Raw genomic sequence first — 23,886 nt, forward strand, 5'->3', positions numbered from 1 at the left:
GCGTTGCTGATAACGAAAATCGCATTAAAACATTTTTTGTCTGTCTGTCCGCAAGTCGCGTTTGTTCCAAGCAATCTCCAAAACGGCTAGGGCGAATTCGAACAAAAACAAAGCAAGAATATTAGCAATATAAAAAGTGTTAAAACGTTAAAATTTAAATGTAAAAAAAAAGTAAGTCAATAAAAGTTAATTATTTATTTTATTTTTATTATATTAAAATGTCGTTTTGCTATTCGGCCGTAACAGCTGAGAAGATACGCAATATGATAGATAACCTAGCATTGAATAAATCTTTACTCGTCTGTTTTTTAAAGCTCGAGGGCTTAGTGATTTTAAAATGTAAAGTGAATCATAAATAAAACTTATAGTCGGCTACCAGAATACGCCCCTAAATATGGCGGATTATTGCTTATATGAACCTTGTTATTTTACACATTTCATAATTAAATTTTTTTATTATTTGTTGACTGTATCTCTGGATGGAGTTAAAATTAACATTTCGTTCATCTTATCATAACATGGAAATAAAGACTTAAGAAGCGTCTTTATGAAACTTATTTACTATGAACTGATGCCCGCGACTTCGTTCGCGTAGTATTAAATGAAATAAAAATATGTAGCCTATATGTTCTTCCAGACTATCCTCTACATTTACATCAAATCTCATCAATATCCGTTCAGGATTTTAGGCTACAAACTCTAACAAACATCCATCTAAACTTTCGCATTTATAATATTAGTGAGATAGTAAGATTAATATAGAAGTATAGATTTACGAAAATCACATTGGTACAGTGGGATTCGAACCCAAGACCTGTAGATTACACGTCAAGTGATCAAACCACTGAGCCACCGACGCTCTATTTTCGATTTTTCGAATTTTCATATGTACATAATTTACCCGACGTTCTTACGGTGAAGGAAAACATCGTGATGACTGCACATATCGGCGAAGAAATTCAAAGATATGTGTGAAGTCAACCAACCCGCACTTGGCCAGCGTGGTTGACTATGGCCTAGTCACCCCATATTAGGGTAGGCTCCGAGCCCCTCGGTGGGGACGTATAATGAGCTGGTGATGATGATGATAATGTTAGATTTACACGTATTCATTAAAACAATACAGCTACAGTACAAACTGTTAGTCACCGCTACGACTCTTGCGCACCAATTAAGTTATAAATAGCTAAATCAATTAGTTTCATCCTGTTCCACGTTATTCCAATCACTGTAGTCGACAATTGCGCTGAGTTAACCTAACTTGATATAAAACCAGTTATAACGTAACAATTTATATGAGTGTAAATGTTACATCTATACTAATATAATAAAGAGGAAAGATATGTATTTTTGTAATTTGATGCATTTACTACTGGGCCGATTTAAAAAATCTTTCATCGTTAGAAAGACAACAATCTATTTGTGAGTAATATAGACTCATCATCATCATCATCTCCTTATCCTACTCCCGTAGGGTCGGCGCAACAAGTTTTTGTCCTCCACATAACTCTATCATACGTCATCTGTCATCACTCCCTTTTTGATCATGTCACCTTTCACACAATCCATCCAGACCTAGAAAGAGATGGATGGATAATATAGACTACATTTTTTTTATTATATTATTAATTTTAATGCCACGCGGACGAAGTCGCGAGTAATAGCCACTATTTTATAAAGCGGATATAGATTAATTGTTCAGTTTGAATTACAAACTAACAGCGTTTCCATTGCCGATACATTTGTTTAAAAGCTTATTGCTATCTGCACTTTTACAAAGGAACTGAGAATAATGTTAAAAAGGTTTTTGTATACATGTTTGACCAATAGAAAGCTACTTTAGTCGAAATTATTGTACTTTTAGTAAAACAAAAAGAAATATGCATTTTTTTCGTTGATCGGACCAATCATCTATTGGTTTGGACCTTATGAAAAAAAAATTGCAAATCGAAGTTTAGGCCAATTGGCCAGACGGGAAAATGCAGTTCTTTAGCACAAAATTAGAGCTTTTAAATCTGTTTATATTTTGTAGTACTAACAAATGAAACATATCTTATATAACTTTTATATAACCTTCCTTGACTATTGTAACTGTCGTTGCCAGTGGTAATGACCGCAATCAGACCTTCCAAGAAATCTCCAAGATATCACAAGACGAAAAAATATACCTTTGCTTTCTATCAGGTTAATGACATGAGCGTCTTGGTACGTAATATTATAAGAGACCCTGCACACTATAAATTTTAAACTATAGTTTGATCGGGCCTCTAAACCCATATAAGACAAAATCGGAGTGTGCGCACCTTTATACATTTTAATTAAATCCCGTGTAAACTATCTGCCGATAAAGTATGTAGTGTGAAGGGACTCTTAGACAGACAAAATAGAGGTTATGGATTTTGTGCTATCTACTTGTAGTGTTTTCTCTATTGTTTTAAAGCAATGAAAAGGGTGACATGATTTTGTTTTGTTTTTGCAATAGCAACTCTAGATTGAAAGCTAAAAAAAACTCTGATGGTTTACTCAGGTTTTATAGATTTTTTTAACATTTAAGTTATGTGATTATCGAAGATATAAATCAGCCAGAAATGTTACCGAAGTCTCCAAGATAAATATAAATTTAGTAAATTGAGGAAAGAAGTTGTTTCCTTTAAGATAATACTCGTAAGGAATTTAAAACGTCAGTTGCACTTAAATCAATTGCGGAAAAAAATTAGTACGGAAATAAAGAATTCCAAGAGATATATCTTCAAGTTGACTTTCTTGATGGTCGTTTAAAACAACTTAAGAGTTTGAAAGGTCAATGTGTCTCGACTGTCGTGAAACTTGTATTGAGACGTGTTTATTATCTCTATTTTTAAAAGGGAATGTGAATGATGAAATACTAGCTGATGTTTGCGACTTCGTCCGCGTGAATTTAGAAAATAATAAAAAATATACTTTGTTATTCAAAGATAAATAACCTGTCTAACGGTGAGGTTTTTTAAAATCTGCCAAGTAGTTTTTGGGTTATTTTATACATACAAAAATACAAATCTTTATAATATTAGTATAGATAAGTGTAACTGGAGACAAAACCAAAACAAAAATATAGCCAAGCATGGATATCTGGCCCGATAATATCAGAAAACACGTACAAATCTACATGGCTATAGAAAATAACATGACAGCTACTGTACGAAAAAGACTTTGTGACAGCTTTTTAATTAACAGAAGGACTAGTATTTTAATAATTTAATACTCGTGTTTACCGGGTCAAATTATTTCGGGGGACTATATGTCATTTACTTATGTGACGTTCATTTGTTTACAAACTTTCGATCATGTCGAACTATACGTTAATATAAGCAATCATTATTGAGGCCCACATGTCCAGACAGTCGAGTTAAAACCATAATTTTTTGTCCATCCCGAAATACCTCGCCCTATAGTTATCAATTTCACAAAAAATCTGGGAGCCAACGCCCCTCCTGCTCACCTGTTCGAAAAGGATATCGGACTAGTGATGTTCCTTGAGACGAAATACGGTACACTAGTAGGTGTAGTCATTTCATTCATGACTACAACTACACTAGAGTTCCTTTAGCACTAACGACTCTAGACCAGGCTCTACTTTGGAACTAAGCAATAGTTAATAACTGTAGGTTTAAACTGCTAAAATGCAGTAACAGCCACTTACAAGTACTGCGGTACATGAAAAAATTATTGGATTTTCTAGTTTTTTTTAAAGAATATTTCAGACTAACTGTTGCTCGCGACTTCGAATTCTGCCACTGTTAGAAAAGTAATTTATCTGTTAGTAACCTAGACTATATCTTTTTAATTTATTTTTTCTGAATCTAATCCCATCTCTACACGACCTTGATTCCTGGAACGTCAGGTCAGACATAATGATCTCACCAACCGCCAATTACCCATCATCACAATCAAAACACAACAAATTACACGTACCACAAACACCAAAAGACTCTAAAAACAATGCAACTTTAAACTTTATAATGCATACAAAGAAGGGTCATATTTCCTAAACGATAGGTCGAAATTGGGTGTTTTTTTTAAAGTATATTTTTAAAATTTTACCACAGCCTTCTAAAATATTCAGGGTGTGGACAATTAAATATGTATTAGCGTTTGTTGTTGCATTTGAATAATTGTAAAGGCAAGCCGTATAAATCTTTGTCGACAATAAAGCTGGGCGTTGCTTATGGCGTCAGTCGCTGAAAATTTATATCTACATAAATAGCTACACTAATTGCAATAAAACATTCTATATGTTAGGAAAATCTTTTTAAATTTATTAACAGATGAATTTCTGTACTTAGCGGGCATTACACTATTGAGCTTTTTAATTATTTTGTTAAAATATCGCTAAAACTTTCTATTACACTAAAGTTTTGACTTCAGATTGTAAGCAGCGTTTACGAAGCGTTTCTGTATTCTAATAAAGAAATTATATCAGAAAACATCTGTTATCAAAAAAAGCTTTAGCGAAATTTACCATTCATACCTTTAACTAGAGCGTCGGTGGTCAAGTGGGTTAAGCACTTGACTTGTAATGTACAGGTCTTGGGTTCGAATCCCGCCTTGTACCAATGTGATTTTCGATTTTTCGATTTTTCATATTTACATAATTTACCAGACGTTCTTACGGTGAAGGAAAACATCGTGATGCAACCTGCACATATCGGCGAAGAAATTCAAAGATATGTGTGAAGTCAACCAACACGCTCTTGGCCAGCGTGGTTGACTATGGCCTAGTCACCCCTTATTAGGGTAGGCTCCGAGCCCCTTGGTGGGGACGTGTGTTGAGCTGGTGATGATGATGATGATATTTCGGGTCTATTGGACGCCAATATAGTACCTAATTTTACTAATAAAAAGCACCAAATAAAGAGTAAACAATCGAATGACGCATATATAGACGAGATGGGATTAAAAAGTAAATATAGTTCGTTTGTTAGCATAATAAAACAAAGGTGACATCATTGTATCAACACACGCCTAAATATGAACAATGATCATATTACAACAAAATCATTACAAAAATGTACTCAGAAACATTTCCATGTAATTAGGTTTATGATCTTTATGAATTAAAGTTTCATTTTACACTAGCTTTCGTCCGCGACATCGTCCGCGTGGAATTAAAAAGTAAGTAGCCTATGTGTTCTTCCAGACTGTCCTCTACATCTATACCAAATTTTATCGAAATCCGTTCACCCGTTGAGGCTACAAACTATAAACATCCATCCATCCATCTAAACTTTCGCATTTATAATATTAGTAAGTATGAAGTGTGAAGTTTGATGTACCCATCTACCAAATTACATTATTAATATTAATATAAATAATTTCTATTTTACTTGGAATAACATCATCAAACTAAAAAAAATGTTTTTTACTGACCCTACTATTTTTTTTCTTTGAAAGCTATGATAATACTTTGGGTTAATTTGCAGTCTATTTTTTCGCTTATAAAGGCATAATAGTAAGTAAATTCGCGGAAGGTTCCCGCAACATCTCGTTTCCGCGAATCGTGCGTATCACATACCCGGCTATCCGGTTACAAGAAAATGTCATACGTATATTATAAACTTGCCTAGTTTGTTAATGCTTACTGATTCCTTTGTATATAACCTGAAACTATGTTCTCCTGGTACATACACATAAAAAAAAATAATATAATTCCTTATTACGAAAATATAACGGCATTTCTATCATATATATATCTAAATGCAATTTTACTAGAACTTAATATGTAAAATTGTTATAATAATATACAAAAAAATATACTTAAAAAAACAGAAAAAGAAATAGTCCAGTCAATGAAACTGCACTAGTGATGTTCTTAACGAAACTCTTTCATTAAAACACTAATAAAATAAAATTATTAATATTTTTTCAAATAGAAGACCTCAACTCGTAATAATTGAAGATCGAATTCTTATCAGAGTCTAAAGAGTTAATCAAACATCAATCATACTAATATTATAAATGCAAAAGTTTAAATGTACGTTTGTTTACACGTATTTAAAAACAGTATAATGGATCTAGATGAAAAGTACAGATGTAGAACATATTCCGAAAAAATACATGACTACTTGCTAAATTTTCAAATTCCTCGCAGACAAAGTCGCGGGCAAAAGGTCACATTTATTATTTTAACTTCGGAAACTGCATCAACCTAATTTCTATCGCATTAGTCATTGCTCTTATTAACTGGAGATACACGTTCATATGCAAATAGCATTTTCGTTGGTCGAAACTTGATTATGGCGAAAAAACCAGGCCGCATACACGTGGGACAAGTTGTATTGTTGTTACACAACTTTATGTATAAAATGTTATTTTTGACTAATTAATTTCCAAAATTAAATATTGTAACTGGCTTTCCAGTTTCCGATTTTGATTGCTGCATCCAAATATATTCTTTCTCTTATGTACTTTCTTTTTAAGAATGGAGACAACATGTCTACCGTCTAACTTTTGAATAATTTTATTTCACTTTAAGAACAATATATATCAGGTTTACCATATTTATTACTTTTACTTTTAAAAATACAACTTCTCCAAACGATAGGTGTTCTAATTTTAACAAATATCGGACTACAATTATGGAATACTAGCTGGTGCTTGCGACTGCGTCCGCGTGGAATTAAAAAAAATAATAAAAAAACACCTTATGTCACTCCGTGATAGCGTAGCTATTTATTGATGACTATCTTTCACCCGCAACTCCGCCCGCGGGGAATTAATAAAAAGAAAAGTAAATAGCCAATATGTTCTTTCAGACTATCCTGTACATCTATATATACCAAATTTCGTGGAAATCCGTTTAGGCTACAAACTGTAACAAACATTCATCCATCCTTCTAAACTTTTACATTTATAATATTCATAAGATTTACTTGTAATTTTAAAAATGTACAATGCAGTACAAAATGCTTAACCTATAACCTCGTTTATTTCAAAAACAGTATAAAGTGCAAAAACACTATTTAAACATGTTTGCTGATAAAATTTACATCACGTATAGTAGACGTTGCCAAATACACCAACTCTAGGACTCGTTCTATCCTTGCGCAAACAAAGGACGCACGTCCATACTAAGAGCCTTTGTAGTGTACTACTCTTATGGTAGTTAACATGGTGCTTATGGTGATATTGATAAGGGTCTAAATCGTTTAGTTCTTCGTTCCTGGTTCGCAATAAATTTGTATTGTAATGTACATAGTGTCACGTAGACGATGCTACCGTGCGGCTATTATAGGCCGGCAGATGGCGTTGCGAATTTTTATATCCTACCATGTTAGTATTATTCTGTTTACGCAACATAGGATGCAATATACTATTGTTGCTGTTTATGGGATGGAATTTGTGGTGAAATATTAGTACTATAATATTAAAATAATTAATTTAAATACTAGAATCTCACTGATATTATAAATGGCAATCTTTAGATGGATGAATGGATGTTTGTTAAAGTTTGTAGCTTCTACTACTGAACTGATTACGATGAAATTTGGCACAGATGTAGATGATAGTCTGGAAGATTATATAGGCTACTTACTTTTTTTAACACCACGCGGATGAAGTCGCGGGTGACAACTAGTAGTCTATATTTTTGCAGTCTGTACTTATCTATACTAATATTATAATGAGGAAAGATTAGAATTTTTGGTATATTGAAATAAATCACAAACTGGACCGATTTTAAAAATCCTTTCACCATTATAAAGCCCGATATATCACTGAGTAGTTCAGGCTATGTTTAATCATTTCTCGTGGACGAGGTCGCGAGCAACAGCTAGTATTCCAAAAATCGATCCAAGATAATGCGTTTAACTATAGTACTAGCTACATTTCTTAGGTAATAGCTAGTGATTTTTTTTCATGTCAATCCTTTAATTTGTCCATACTTTTCTAGTCAAAGTAAATCTGTATTTGATTTGTACAATGAAAATAGAATTGATTTTGCAGACCATACAAATTTTATTGACCATTAGACTGTCTTCGCTTCGTTTACCAAAACATGTGCGAGCAATTTAATCAATACATCAGCGGAATTTTACACGAAATGACGTCATCCGGGCAGCTATTATTTCTTTTATGACTAATCTAATCGTATTACGTACAAGTCTCCGGATTTCATACATTCCACAACAAGCGATTACGACGTAATATCTTTAAGATATAGAAATAAAATATATAAGATTTTTTGATTGTTTTAAACTATTCTTGCAATTTAAAATCGAAAAATTATCATCAACAAGAGACAAAATGTTGGTAAAAATATAAATACCTTAACATGTTCGATTGAATAGTCTACTGCAAAATAACCGAAAATGTTAAATTCGCTTATAGCGTCCATTTACGAAGTTTCACTTGCCTTTATCTATTTAAATTCTGCGTTACATTGGTAGAAACATTTCTGGAAGTTGAACAATTATCTTTTAGATAAGTTATAGCAAGAGTTTATTAGTAACTCTTTCATTACCAACTCACTATAATGATGTTTTCCGTGATGTAATCCATCGAGCGAGCTCAGCTCACTATACGTCCACACTGAAGGGCTCAGAGCCTAACCTAAGTTAAATTTAAGTAGGCCATAGTATCCAAAACTATAGATCTAATACTATATATCCTTTTTATGTGCGTCTCCTCCTTCGTCAATGAAAGGTAGGCAACGCATCTGCAATTGCGGATGTTTATGGACAACGATCGTTTTCCAATCGGTGGATTCAGGCCGCTTGCTTGTTTGCTACCTTATATTATAAAAAAAAATAATTTTTAGTAAATATGATTATAAATAAGAATATGTCCTGCCTGCTAAAACACAGATGTTAAAATTAGTGTAGGAAACAGTACCGTAATGAATTTTATCAAAATGTTTTTGTCCAATAAAGTTTTTCTTTTAATTCGCACTACGAGAGTTGCGCTCGCGTACCGTTTATTTGTAAACAGGACCTCGTGAGTCGATATTACAACTTTTTAGCTTCAAGGTTAACTGCAGTTTAATTTTACGTAATATCTGACTTTGACTACAGTTAATGAATGGCACGACAGACAATTTAATTAGATATATAACGGGGTGATTGTAATGATTTTCGTGTTCTATGTTGGTTTATCGTAACCTTAATTTACACTATAGAGATGTTCTAGATTTTACCATCGTAATCTTACTAATACAATATGCGAAAATGTACACAGATGCTTGTTATAGTTTGTAGCATATACTGCTGTATGAATCCCGATGAAATTTGAATGAATACATTGTCTGCTTTTGTTTATTTTTTAAATTGCACGTGGATGAAGTCGCCAGCGAAAGATAGTAGCCGATAAATCCTAATGATAGGTAGTTTTTATAATTTTAGTTGTAGCCGATACTTTTGAATCAATGTTATATTAAATTTCATACTGTATTCAAATCGGTATCCGGAGCTTTTCCAAAACCAAACTGCGGAATTCACGATATCTGGTACACACGGCTAATCGCATGTCGCGCTATTTTCCTGTCCCACTTGGTCTAAACTAAACCATATGCCGATGAAATAAGACCGACATTAGTATGCAGAGATAGAGATAATGTAATCACTGGTACGCTGTGGAATTTTACCAACTCTACGAAATTCCGGTCCCGGCGTGTGCGGAATAAGGGAAATATTTTGCATAAAGATTTTTTAATTTCAAATATGTCGACATGTTTTTTGCAATTTATACAAAACTTGCTGTTGCTCGCAACATCGCCTGCGTGAAATTAAAAAAAAAACCTATGTTACCCACTGATAACGTAGCTTTTTAATGGTGAAAGAATTTTAGAAATCGGTCCAGTAGTTTTCGAGTTATTTCAATATATACAAAAATCTTTCCTCTTCATAATGTTAGCATGTACAGTGGGCAAATAATTTTAATCCCCTGTCGAACAGTAGAAATTCATGGATCTGTTCTCATTTTTCTTAGGGCCTGTCCCACCACTGGCTGATAGAGGTTCAGATAGCTAAAAGTGGCGTTACTGTCAAATAGAGTACCAAAATCCAATACTTCCTGACATATTATACACGTTCGATTATTGTCAGACAATACAATTTGGTGGGACATACCTTACATTTCTTAAAAGTAATTGGCAACTGACCAATTACGTGTACCGACGCGAAATAAAAGCCATTGGATATACAAGGAAATATTTACGTTAGCCACGTAATAAGGTATCGCGTGATATTGACCTAAGCGTTTTGGAATGTAAAACAACCGAATACAAAGTGAACCGGAGTACAAAATCCAGTTATACGGAACTATTGAGTGGACGCTACTCAGAAATATAAATTAGTATGTGGTTATATTAGCCATGCAGGCGATGTGTTGAAAAACATTCGCCAACTGATATCCGTTACACATATCCCTGAATACGATTTTATCGTTTTTTATACTTGAATTCGATTATTAAGACACCAATCTCAATCTCTCGGAGATCTCATTCTACCTGTTATTTGACTAACTGCCATACTTTTTAAGTGACTTCTAGTAATATTATTACTAGACTATACTAATAGCTGTTCCCGTGCGACTTCATCCGCATGAAATTATGAAAATTTTATTTTATTGTTTATATTTGTCAAATCACAAATGTCAAAATTACATGATATGATGAAAACCTTGATTCCTTGATGTTGGCAGCAATTTATGGTCTTTTTCCCACATTAGGGTTTTTATCCAAAATATTTATCCCCTAAGTTTAATGGCGTTAAAATATATAGTGTAAATCGTGACGCAAGTATAGGGCTTTTTATTAAAAAAGAATTATTCAAAAATATGCTGTAATAGCTGACATCTATATAATAAGTGTGTGTTTACGCTTTATTATAATAGTATAGATAAACTTTTTTTATATTCCCGCAACGTTTAAAAACATGGTGTGTAGGCATTCTTTAACAATTGTCTTTCACTGCAAGCATACCTAGCGGGTATACATATAACCTTTTTTAATGTCCTTAATTTGATTGATTCGTTTTTTAGTTTTTTTTTATATCATTCGATCAATCTAGTCCAACAGGGCCTTAGGTCAGCCCGTGAGCTATTTAACGCGACTTTTTCGTAGGTTATCGATCATTTTGACGTGAGGTGACCGTAGTTTATCAGACATAGATGAGATGTACCAAAGGTCAAAAGATCACTTAGCATTTAAGACGGGTGTCGAATTGATTCGACTTTGTAACTGTAGTAACTTGCTGTAATACCATTCTATTTTATATAGAACTAAATATTTAATTATAGACTACCTTACGCACGTGACTGCGTCCGCGTGAAATAAAAAAAAAATATAAAAACATAGCCTTTGTTACTCACTAACAACGTAGCTGTTTATTGGTAAAAGAATTTTTGAAATCGGCCCTTTACTTAGAGTTATTTTATTACAATCAAACAAAGTTTTCACATTTATAATTATTAGTATAGACTTACTTTCGCCCGCGATTTTTCTGTTTGGAATTAAAAAAAGTGAGTAGCTTGTGTTCTTCGAGAATATGTTCTACATCTATGCTAAATTTCGTCAATATCAATTCAGCACTTTAGGCTACAAACTCTAATAGGAAGTAAGATATTCCGATGGAATACAATAGACCAGAAATCAAATAATTAATTCGAAATACAAGTTTAAACAGTAAGTTGCCTAAAAAAATACATACACAAACACACTTAAAACTTATAAGAAGTTACATATGGTAGAATTCTTAGTTAAAACAAATCCGGGAGTCAGTGATTTTGCCACATCAAACACCATAACGGGACAACAGCGGAGTGCGAACATGCGCGTGATGTGTTTGCCTAACACTTGGCGATACCGCGTGCGGGACAAATTCAGTCAATAATTGTACATATTCTGCGGTTACGAGGTAAAATGTTTAGACGCGGATATACTAAAGATAACCTATATGAAACTTATGGAAATATTGGGGAATGAGTAAGCACTGACAAAATATTGACAGTAAACTCAAGACTAGAGGTCGTCCGCGACTTTGTCGACACAAAATTTACAGAAAAAGGAGCCTATAATATACCTGCGAGCAACAACTTCCTGACAAAATCGATAGGATAGAGATAACTCGGACCAGGCACAGTTTTGAGAAGACACAAAAAAAATGTTTCGTTATTAACAGCATAAAAGCATTATGTTTACGAATTATGATTGTTTTTCAATAATACACAGACGTTGCAATTTTATTATCTCTATAGACTAGTAGAATTAAATGAAAACAAAAAATAATAGCCTATGTGTTCTTCCAAACTAGCCTCTACAGCTACACCAAATTTCATCGAAATCCATTCAGCCGTTTAGGCTACAAACTCTAACAAACATCCATCCATCTAAACTTTCGCATTTATAATATTAAGTATGAAGTAAAAAGTGTGATAGATGTATTTATAGCTTAAGTGTTCGTTGTCCTAGAATAGGCTAAGTACAAACAAACAGCATAATAACGAAGCCGTGTAAGAACATAATGTAAATACATGTTTCTTGAAGACTTTACTTCCAACTTAACAGTAACCACACTCAGAGACATTAAGCGGTAACCTTTACATGATGAGTGCGGAAACATTTAAATAGATTTAAATCATGAAGCTCTTACCATAATTAAAAATATCTCCACGCTTAACGTTCTCATTTAGATACAATACGTGAACTTATCTGTTATTTGGTCTTATCAGCACCATCACATTCCGGCGCTATCTGTCGGGGAGACCGCGCACTGCTTGCTGATAGCCAGATATGTTATCTTGTCTATTTTAATTACTATTCGGAAATTCACATCGGAATAATAAAAGGATGCAAGAACTACGTCGCATATATTTATAAAACCGATTGATAAAAAAGGACCTCTGGCGTTTTTTAATCAATCAATTTTTTGGAAGAATAAAAAGTATTATGCGTAATCTTCAAGATTTAGCATAGATTATGGACTAAACATTTTCAATATTTACGCAATTTCGTTTTATTCCAATTTTCACATTAAAAAATGTTTTCATGTTATTGTCTGTATTAATGTTTGTGATAAAAACTTACCTCGAGAGCCTCCTGTGCCGTGTGGAGGTACTCCCTCAGCATAGCCTCCTGGATGCTCAGCCATTCTAGCCTCGGGTCTTCTATCTGCGTCACCTCTGTCAACAATATACATCTATGATTAGTAACTATATCGACTTACATTAAGTGCTACAAATGTAGAATTTCAGAAAAAAGATTCTAACAATACTAATTAAATTCTATAACCGTAAATATTCAACGTTGAAAATCTACAAAAACATATTTTCCCCTCATTCTCTTATGAAAAAGTAACATACAAGCACATTTTTGTAGATAAAAAAAAATGAAGTAAGCCTTTATTGCTGTTCTTAAAGTAAAGGAATTATTTATATTCACAATTATATGCTGTCTAATATTTAGGGAGAATCTATGCGACAATCATAATGATAAACGAAATCAAACTAAAGCTTAGATTAAACAAAATATGAATATTAAAAACAAAAAGTAAAAAAAAAAACTAACTAGTCATCATCAAAATAAAAAAAAACATGTCCACTAATTTTCTAATCTAATATTCTAGTTATCGGCAAGCGGATACTTCCGAGAAACAGCTTGTCAAAGGCCTTTTATAGATAAAAAGAGAATAAATTATTCGACAATAACATTTCAAATTAAGGACCTTACCATAGTGTATTTACATTGAAAACTAAATATAGCTAGTAGAAGTTCAATACAAACATTACATAACTGCAGACAGGCGAGCCTTGACTGGCTTCGTTTGAAAGTTAATCGCCCCGCACTACGATACACTTTACTAAACAACATACATATAAGAAAACAATAATTTGTTCTTTAAAATAAAAATACACGGTTATAACGTAAGTACAAGATTTTTTTTGATAATACACAATTTTTTATTTCTTTTTTCCTTTTAAATTTCCTGCGAAATTGCGTTTAAAACAAACTTTATTATCAAAAAATGTTATCAGTGCATATTTGCTATTCGTCATAAATCAATAAAGCCTTATCGATGACGTATTGAGCAACATGTTTCTAACAATGAGTACGTAAACGGTTTCCATAATCGTCTGAATAAATGACGCGATTGTGTAATACTTTGATAACGATGTCTGACGTATTGTCTTTTATTTTGCAATCAATTTCAGTTTATATACAGAAGAACCTCAATAACTCAAACCTCGGTAATTTAAAACCCTCTATAACTTCAAAAAATAATATGTTCCCTTCCCATCAGAGCCCAAAACCTCTACAGAAGACCCTTTATAACTTAAAACCTCTATAACTTAAAGTATTTTGTATTTCCCTTGGACTTTAACTTATCGAGATTCTACAGTATAAAGTTGTGTTACTAATTGTTATGTACTAATTGTCCTAAAAATGTGGAGGAGGCCTTTGTCAAAATGGCACACAGACAATAATTGTTTATAATTAATAATACATTATATTAGAACTGTTATTTATTATCTGAATAAAGGCTTATATTATTATTATTATTATTACTAATTGTCCTAATAATATGAATTTAGAGACAGAGTTATATTTTCTCTACGTGTACAATCACCACCACTACGCCAATAAACAAAATTAACTACATTTAGCTAGTACAGTTGGACAGTAGCGCAGGCTAGACACGGAGGGGACTAACTGGCGGCAATTATTGTTTACATTATGCCAGTTATTGAGCGTTACTGTCCATCTATATGGCCAAATGTATACCAGGTATTACTTAAAGACATCTAAAATGCTGCATTCTCAGTTTAAAAGTATCTCACATTCCCTTTAGACAATCGAGTTAACATGCGCTAAAATGCTGCATTGTATAGTCAATGTCGAGCTAGTCCAATCAAAGGGGATCCCAAGCAGCTGCATGCGACCAGCATACGAGAGCCGCGTGATATCCAAAGTGCGACGATCTTTCAATTATCGTTCGTTCCAATTCCTGTGGCAAGGCCGGAGTCCCGATCGTACTGGCTCGATTAGACGATACCGCAATTTATTTAGACACTACGAGGGTGAAGGTCAAATCGAGTCATTTATTTAAAACTATCCATAACAACTACATTTCTGTCTTTGACAAAATTTAGATAACAACATACATTTCACACAGTTAAACTATGGTTACTGTAACGACCAAATACTGAAACGATATTGAAATTTTTAATAGATTCTTAAATTATAAAACTTAAACTAAAAATTCCTTTAAACATTGACATATGTACATAAGCGGTGTTTAATATTCGTTTCAGTATTCGTCTGTAAGATTTCTACTTGTGTATGTTTGTAACAATTAAACTTATAAACCACTAAACTATTTCATAAATTCTATCATCGTAATAAAGCTACTATATACTTTTACTTTATAAATAACACTAGCTTTTGCCCGCGACTCCGTCTTCGTTAAATGAAAAAAAAAGTGAGTAGCCTATGCGTTCTTGCAGATCATCTACATCTGTACCAAATTTCATCAAAATCTTTTCAGCCGTTTTGACTACAAACTCTAACAAACATCTATCCATCTAAACTTTCACATTTATATTAGTAAGAAGTAAGATACGCTGCATTATTATTATGGATAATTAATGTTAACTTACTTTCATTTATTTCAAAACAATTACACTGCCATAATAAATTCCCCAATAAGTTCACACCAATAGAAAAATTATAATCAAGGAAGTGAGACAATCAGGATGTCGCCTAACTTAACAATTCCAACAGGATACGGAACATATCAAAAGCTAAACTAAACAATATCAGAATTACGACGTGAAGTGCATAATCGTGGGTTTCCATTACTTCAATACTTATAGAAAAAACTGTCATCTCTCTTGTATTCCTTTAAAGAACTGAGACAGCAATATTTTGAACGTATGGTTATGTTGGTAATAAAAAAATGGTTAATATATTCTTTGCGGGCCGCAGTTTAAGGGCTCCTGTCGTTATTAGTTTTGACCTCACACGTAGCTTGATAAATTGAAATTATAAAATAAGAGGAACCATAGCATATAGTATCTTAGAATAAAAATTATACTTAAGTTTTTACTTTATTATGTACTTTTTTGTATTACTAGCTTTCTTCCGCGACTTCGTCCGCGTAGAATTAAAAAAAAAACAAAAGTGAGTAGCCTATGTGTTCTTCAAGACTATCGTATACATCTATGCCAATTTTCATCGTGATCTGTTTAGCAGTTTAGGCTACAAATCCTAACAAACATCCATCCATCCATCCACCTTTACTTTCGAATTAATAATATTAGTATGAAGTATGATTATTATTTAAACCATAGTTAACTACAACTAGATTTTCTCTTCGACGTTGCGTTCAAAATGAAATTCCTTAGAAAATATTCCCAACGCAGAGCCCTAAAATAAAAGCTAGCCAGCTTATAAATATTGCAGCCGTATGCAGAAAATAGGTATAGGGGAGATCGCATACCACGATAGCGCACGTGGATGTTGTAAACAAGCTGAATAAATGGAGAAGGCATCTTGAAAGCTTGCAAAATTCTTTAACGCATATTGTATGTAATGTTTTAAAAACGATATCTGTTACCGTAACCGTAAGTAACCGATTACTAAGTGGCTAACATAATAATTATTATTCCACTAACGACTGTTTACATTAGCGATAAATAATGAGTTATCCATGGTTGATCATTTCGTAAATGGCTTTTTAAAACATGGCCGAGCGACGCATCCATCACGCGGTTTTACGCGGGAATTACGGACGCCATTATCGGCGAAAATGGAGGGCTTTTATTTTTATGGACAGATATAAATCTTATCTCAAAGTATTTTTGTCAAATAATTCTATTAAATCAAAAATATATATTATTTTCATAACGACAAATTTAGGGCTATTAGTAAAATTGCGAACGATTTTTTTCTATTTAAAATAGAAATAAAACCCTATATGTTCTGATTAAATAATAACAATAAAATACATAAATACTCGTACGTTTGATTAAACATGGCAATAACTTAAGTTAGATTTATAGTCTAGACTCGTTAGAACATGCGTTGATTCCTAATTAGTGAAACTAGGTTAATTTATTGTACACTATGAAATGCCTGAGGATACGATCATTAATTGACGTTTAATGGTAGAATGTGATTGGAATAAAAACCAAAAGGGCCAGTCCCACCAAATTGTAAATTGTCTGATAACAATCCAACGTGTAAAATATGTGATGAAAACTTCGGATTTTGTTCCCTTATCTGACAGTGTGTAATTTTTAAGCTATCTGAGCCTCTATCAGCTAGTGGTGGGACATGCCCTTAATCATACATAGAACGTACGAAAACTGTTTACTACGTAATATTAAGGGAATGACAATTATCTCTTTTCGAGTTTCGGCAGTGGAATCGTACGCAAACCAGTGATAAGTCACCCCAAATGATTTTAAAATCAAATTTTCAAATTCGTTTATCATTTGTCCGCGATTTCGTCTGCATGGATTAAAAAAAATTACTTTAAATAGTTTGTGTTCTTCCTGACCATGTTCTACATCTATACCATACATAGGAACAATTATCCATCCAAACTTTCAAATTAATATTAGTAATATCTTTCGTACTATATTTCGAATGCGACTTCGCCCGCGTAAAATAAGTAAAAAACAGTCTTTGTTACTCAATGATTACATTTAACGGTGAAAGAATTTTTTAAATCGATCCAATAGTTTTTGAGTTATTTCAATACATACAAAAATCCAAACAATACAAATCTTTCCTCTTTATAATCATACTAATATTGTAAATGCGTAAGTTTAGATGGATGGATGTTTGTTAGATTTTGTAGCCTAAACAATAGAACAGATTTCAATCAAATCTTGTATAGATCTAGAGGATAGTCTAAAAGGATACATAGGCTACTCTCTTTTGTTTTTTTTTCAATTCCACACAAACGGAGTCGCGGACGAAATCTGCTATTAATATAAGTGTACATTCGAATAGCAAGAATGTTGTCGGTTGCATTTAAACTACAGCATACTAAGGACACAATTTCCTTTAGTCGTGTTCGCTTTTAAATTAAAATATCTAAATTGTAATCAGTATAATGTAATGGTACGATTTATATAAAGCTGGTCGCCGGCCGGCGGACCGAATTTATAATGCAAACGCATCTAACATGCACACCTTAACGAGTTTACATTTTATTCATAGAATTTCATTACGAAAATAGTAATAGAATATTTATTACAATTCCTTGTTTTCGTTAAAATGTATATAAGGTATGTACTAATAACTTTTTTATTTATACACTTTAAAACACACGTTTTCGATCTTCTAATGTCGACTTTAAACTATTTTTTTTTTAATATAGTGACTAATTTAAGTCGTTAATTGATTAAGTGATTGAAACTTGAGATGACTCTTTAGTGCTCGAGTGTTTGTCTTACGAATTTCAATCATACTTCATACTTGTATAATACTAGCTTTCGCCCGCGACTTCGTCCGCGTGGAATTAAAAAAAAAAACAAAAGTGAATAGCCTATGTGCTCTTCCAGACTATTCTCTACATCTATGCCAAATTTCATCGAAATCCGTTCAGCCGTTTAGGCTACAAACTCTAACAAACATCCATCCATCCATCTAAACTTTCGCATTTATAATATTAGTATGAAGTATGATTATAAATGCCAAAGTTTAGATGGATGGATGGATGAATGTTTGTTAGAGTTTGTAGTCTAAACGGCTGAACGGATCTTGATAAAATTTGGCATAGATGTAGAGCATAGTCTAGAAGAACACATTGGCTACTTACTTTTTTTTATTTCCACACGGACGGAGTCCCGGGCGTAAGCTAGCGCTTTATAAAGTAAAGCAAGATCCAAGATCTAAGGGAAAGAAAAACTCTAACGATGGTATAATTGAGGATGGACAAAATCCGAATGATAAACACCAATCTAATTGACAAGGCGATATCAACAATTCAAGAGGCACCTAACAAGCGATGGACACCCGCTGTTAGCGACCACATTTAAAAACATGCCTCAAGCTGCAGCACGTTACATAAATAATGCAACACTTATGTACAAAAAGATAGCAAAATACTACACAAAATTGTATGAGAAAACAATTCGTAATCGGTTAAAATTCACCATAAATAACCTTATAGGTAATGCATAAAGCTAAAACAGTAATCAAAATCACAAACAAGGACATTTTGAATGCTCCTAGAAAGCATGCCAACGCGTGTTTAAAAATCAACTTATAAATGTGTGTATCCGAATAAAGCATACTAACTGTACTATAGTTGTTTGTTTTAAAATTTTGGCTAGACGCATCTGAAGTTACAATTATTGAGTGACAACCCAAGCCGAGGTCCCCTCTCTGCCTCGTGCCTAGTCACTCCATGGAGCGTCCACCGAAGCGATCTAAGAGCTGGGTGGCCTCCCAATCCAGCAATAATAACGAAGTAACGGCTCGTGCCGCGGCTCATGAGAGAGACCTCGAGCTTTGTTACTCATAAACGAGGTTTAGGCTAAGCGCTATCTGCACCCGGCTACCTAAAGCCCGGTGAATCAATAATTGCCACTTCAAGGCAAACAGTCACGAAAAAAATGAACTTACAAAACGAAATTAAAATTCAACAAGTCAACTCCGTTGTGACGTCTATATCGGAGACGGGATTTCAAATACTTTTTCCTTCAATCAATCAATATTTATATCCCTCAAGTATATCCAATACTGGACTCGATTGGAATAATAAATACAAACTAACATTTTCGTTAGAGCGTGCGCACTCCTGGAACTAAACTATCGCACAACTGTTTTGTCTCGCTTTTATTCCTATAAGCTTATATGGAGGTGCGCACACTACTAGATTTTTAGTTGCGGCTATGAAACAATCGACAATCGCACAACAGTTTTGCGATTTTAAAAGATATGGGTCCGCTCCGAAAGTACCTAATTGATACAGACCTGGATAAACTTACGTTAATCTCTTCTAGAAGTATTTCTTATAGCAAAAAAAATATGCCATTGACCTCAAATCATAACAAAACATCGAAGAAATAAGATAACAAAAACCAAGATAAGGTATTGTATAAAAATTCCGCTACACTTTGTAGTAACAAACGAAATATACAAATTTTGCGTATTGTAGTTTCATGTAATGAGTTAACTATGCAATAATTTTTATTGCTATCGTGAGGTTATAGAACCATCTTTTGCATTAATTCTCAAATCTATACTAATATTATAAGGCTTAAACACATTACTTCGTGGCGTAGAATGTCGGCAATCACAGCATATTGAATAATTATGTCTTTAATAAAAAGCCCTACACTTAGGACATGCTTTAGGATATACATTTTCACGCTATCAAACTTAGGCGATGAAAAATTAGAAAAAACCTTCATGTGGGAAAGGGACCATAAAATACAAGCTGCCAACATCAAGGAAGCAAGGTTGCCATGTCATTTTGACATTTGCTATTGATAATTTGACAAATGTAAACAATAAAATAAAATTTTCATTATTTCATGCGGATGAAGCCGCACGGGGACAGCGATATTAGTAAAAGTGAATATATACGACACTCTGGAAGTCTAAAAGACATGAAAAGGCAAAAGAAATCGTAAAAAAATGGTAAAATATTATAGTTACAATCTTATCGAATCACTTATAATAGAGCAATTCATTTCATTGTGCTCTTGGTGTGTTGTTAAATTTTCACATATCTTATCTTATCTTAAATGCTTTAAATTTTTTCAAGTATTCAATTATAATACAAACTAGCTTTCGCCCGCCATTCCGTCCGTGAAATTAAAAAAAGTGAGTACCCTATGTGTTCTTCCACACTATCTTCTACATCAACACCAAAGTTCATCGAAATCCGTTCAGCAGTTTAGGCTACGAACTCTAACATCCATCCATCTAAACTTTCGCATTTATAATATTACTATGACTATGATTGATCGTAAAAGTTATATTTAAATCGTATTATCGATACGAATAAAGTCTAACAGCCTTACAAATAAACACGGTATAAAGTCAACTTAGGAATAAACTGAGTATAAGAAAATAGTACAAATTTTGCCTATACTCAGTTTATTCCTTAGTTTAAATTTACACCGCGTTTATTTGTAAGGCTGTATATGTTTAATTTCACGCGAACGCAGTCGAGAGCAACAGCTAGTAATAAAAAAATATTTTAAATAAAAACATTACTAGAGATCCGATCATTAGACGCCCTACCCACGTATTCTCATAGCAACGACAAATCTGTATTCAAAATGGTACAAGTAGCGCCATCTATAGGCTGACAATCGACACTTGCAGCATCTATCTCGATCGCATCAGGATTACAAAATACTATAGGATACCTAGATATTCTAGCAGCTAGACGTATACCTCTTACATAATTCATAGGGTTTATAAAGCATTGAAGTCCTTCATACGCCCCCCGCGAGGAGCATTTTACACTCGCCATGTTGTAGCTAGCATGAATAAAAGACAACGGATTTACAACTCAAAACTTTTATTTACATTTTTGTTTCTTACTAAATATATCGACAATCTCTAACCATTTTCGAGTTAAATTAAACCATCGTTTACCCGTTCTTAGCCTTAAAATAAATTCTATAATAGAGTTAAAAAGCGTGTGCGTTTTGTCACTACAAAAATATATAGTTTTCTCTATTTTTTCCTAAGAAAATGAGAGGGACAATACGTCATGGCTCGCAAATCATTGTGCGTTCTTGCATTGACAAATGTTAGGACACACTCGTCTTGTGAACTATTTATAGCTTGCAATTGAAACTAATCAGTGAAAGTTATTATTAGAAAGGAATGTAAATACAAAGCAATTGTGAAGATTCAATTAAATTGCGTCCCTAATGTTTTATGTAACATTTCCCTTATCTCTACCAATATAATAAAGCGTAAACACACTACTTTGTGGCATAGGACGTCAGCAATCACAGCATATTTTTCAATAATTCTTTTTTTAATAAAAAGTCATACACTATGACACGCTATAGGCTATATATTTTCAGGCTTTTAAATTTGGGAGGTAAATAAATTGCAAAAAACTTTCATAACGTAACGGTAATTTTGCCATTTTCAATTAAGTATTTGACAAATGTCAACAATGAAATAAATTATAATTTTATACAGATGAAGCCGCGTAGGAACTGCTTGTATAAAATATTGCTAGTTTTATAAGAAGTATGTCAACGTAACTATAACCTACTTGGCGAAGATGTTTGGAAAATTTCAACAAGATCAAAAATTTTTAGCGCAATTTCTAGTCTTATTCCATAAAGTAACGTAGGTTTTAAGATGGTTTAACACAGTGCACTGGTCGAACTACGCATCAGTAAAGTATATTTTTGTATAAGTATTTCCTCAATGGAAGCCGACAAATAGACTGCATTATCTGTGCATTAGAGTAAATAAAAAAGGACATACGATTGACATGGTTGATGTAGTATGGTCCAATCTGAGGATCGTAGGCCTCCTCCCAGCCGAGCGGCAACTCATTGCCGATACAATCCGCGAACGACTGTGGCTTTGTATATCTGAAACAAACACAATATATATTATAACGGTGTAATAGTATACGATAGAAACTAGAGAAATTTGTAAGTTTGTCAAATTTGGTCATTTACGGACTATTTCGAGTTGATAATTCGAAATAACGTAGATGTAACGTGTAGCATCATTTACCATAAAATTATGTAATGACATAAAAATATGAGAAAGTATAGATGGATGGATGGATGTTTGTTAGAGTTTGTAGCTTAAACTGCTGAACGGATTTCGATGAAATTTGGTATAGATGTGGAGGATAGTGTGGAAGAACACATAGGTTACTCGCTTTTGTTTTTTTTTCCGCGCGGACGTAGTCTCGGGCAACAGCTAGTAATATTATAAATGCGAATGTTAAGATGGATGGAAGTTTGTAACCTAAACGGTTGAAATTTGGTATAGATGTAGACAATAGTCTGGAACAGGCTCGTGTTTTTTTAATACCACGCAGACTCGCGGGCGAGTTAATAGTTTATAAATTCTGCGTAAACTTTACGATTCGAATGTATTCTCGCACATCCCACTTAAGTGTCCGTGACTTAACCCGTCGTTTACGATGGAAGTCAATTATTAAATAAGAATCGTTTAATTGAGCACTTTTGTGTCGCAGTGTACATGCGACTCACTGGAATTGACGGTTACGAACAATCGCATGACAAATTGTCACTTATTTAATACTGGTAGGTAACGGATATGATATCAGAATTTAACAATGTGTTTTTGATTGTACTTGTCATAAGGAATTCTGTTCATCAGAAATCATAACATTGGTACAACAAAAATGCATATTAATGTGTGTTTGCATTCATTCTTGACACATGAAAATCGTAGGGGGAGGGCTGCGTCCCCTAGAGACACCTAAAATGTGGAACTACTACGATGAGACCATATTAATAGTGAGCTATTATAATGAGGACAGATTTGTATTTTTGTATGTATTGAAGTAACTCAAAAACCACTAGGCCGATTTTAAAAATTCTGTCACCGTTAGAAAGGTAATTTATCTGTGAGTAACATAGGCTATTTTTTTTTATTTCACGCGGGCGAAATCGCGACCAACAGTCTTGAACATGTTAAGATTCAAATTGATAGTTAGATACATAGTTTTTGGGCTTTGCAAACCAATACAACTTGGATACAATAAACATTTCACTTGTACAATGCATGTAAAACCGCGAAAAAGACTTATAACATTCCAGCTGACGTAAAATGTTACTATACTCAATGTTTATCTTCAATGGAAATTGTAACTCCTGCCGAACTACCGAAAGCGCGGCGTACATTTCAGGGCACGATTGCTGCTATCGAGGTGA

The 23,886-nt window shown here is 33.4% G+C and overlaps 1 protein-coding gene across 1 annotated transcript in view; it reads right to left on the minus strand.

Annotated features, from left to right (window-relative positions):
- Positions 1-23,886, minus strand: part of LOC106105503 (protein kibra) — a 73,788-nt gene that overhangs the window by 35,055 nt on the left and 14,847 nt on the right. Inside the window, 2 exon segments of the mRNA XM_013285853.1 lie at positions 13,058-13,152; positions 22,454-22,563. Of these exon segments, the coding sequence (XP_013141307.1) occupies positions 13,058-13,152; positions 22,454-22,563 (205 nt within the window).

This window comes from Papilio polytes, unplaced genomic scaffold (assembly GCF_000836215.1).
Source record: "Papilio polytes unplaced genomic scaffold, Ppol_1.0 DF822845.1, whole genome shotgun sequence".
NCBI lineage: Eukaryota > Metazoa > Arthropoda > Insecta > Lepidoptera > Papilionidae > Papilio > Papilio polytes.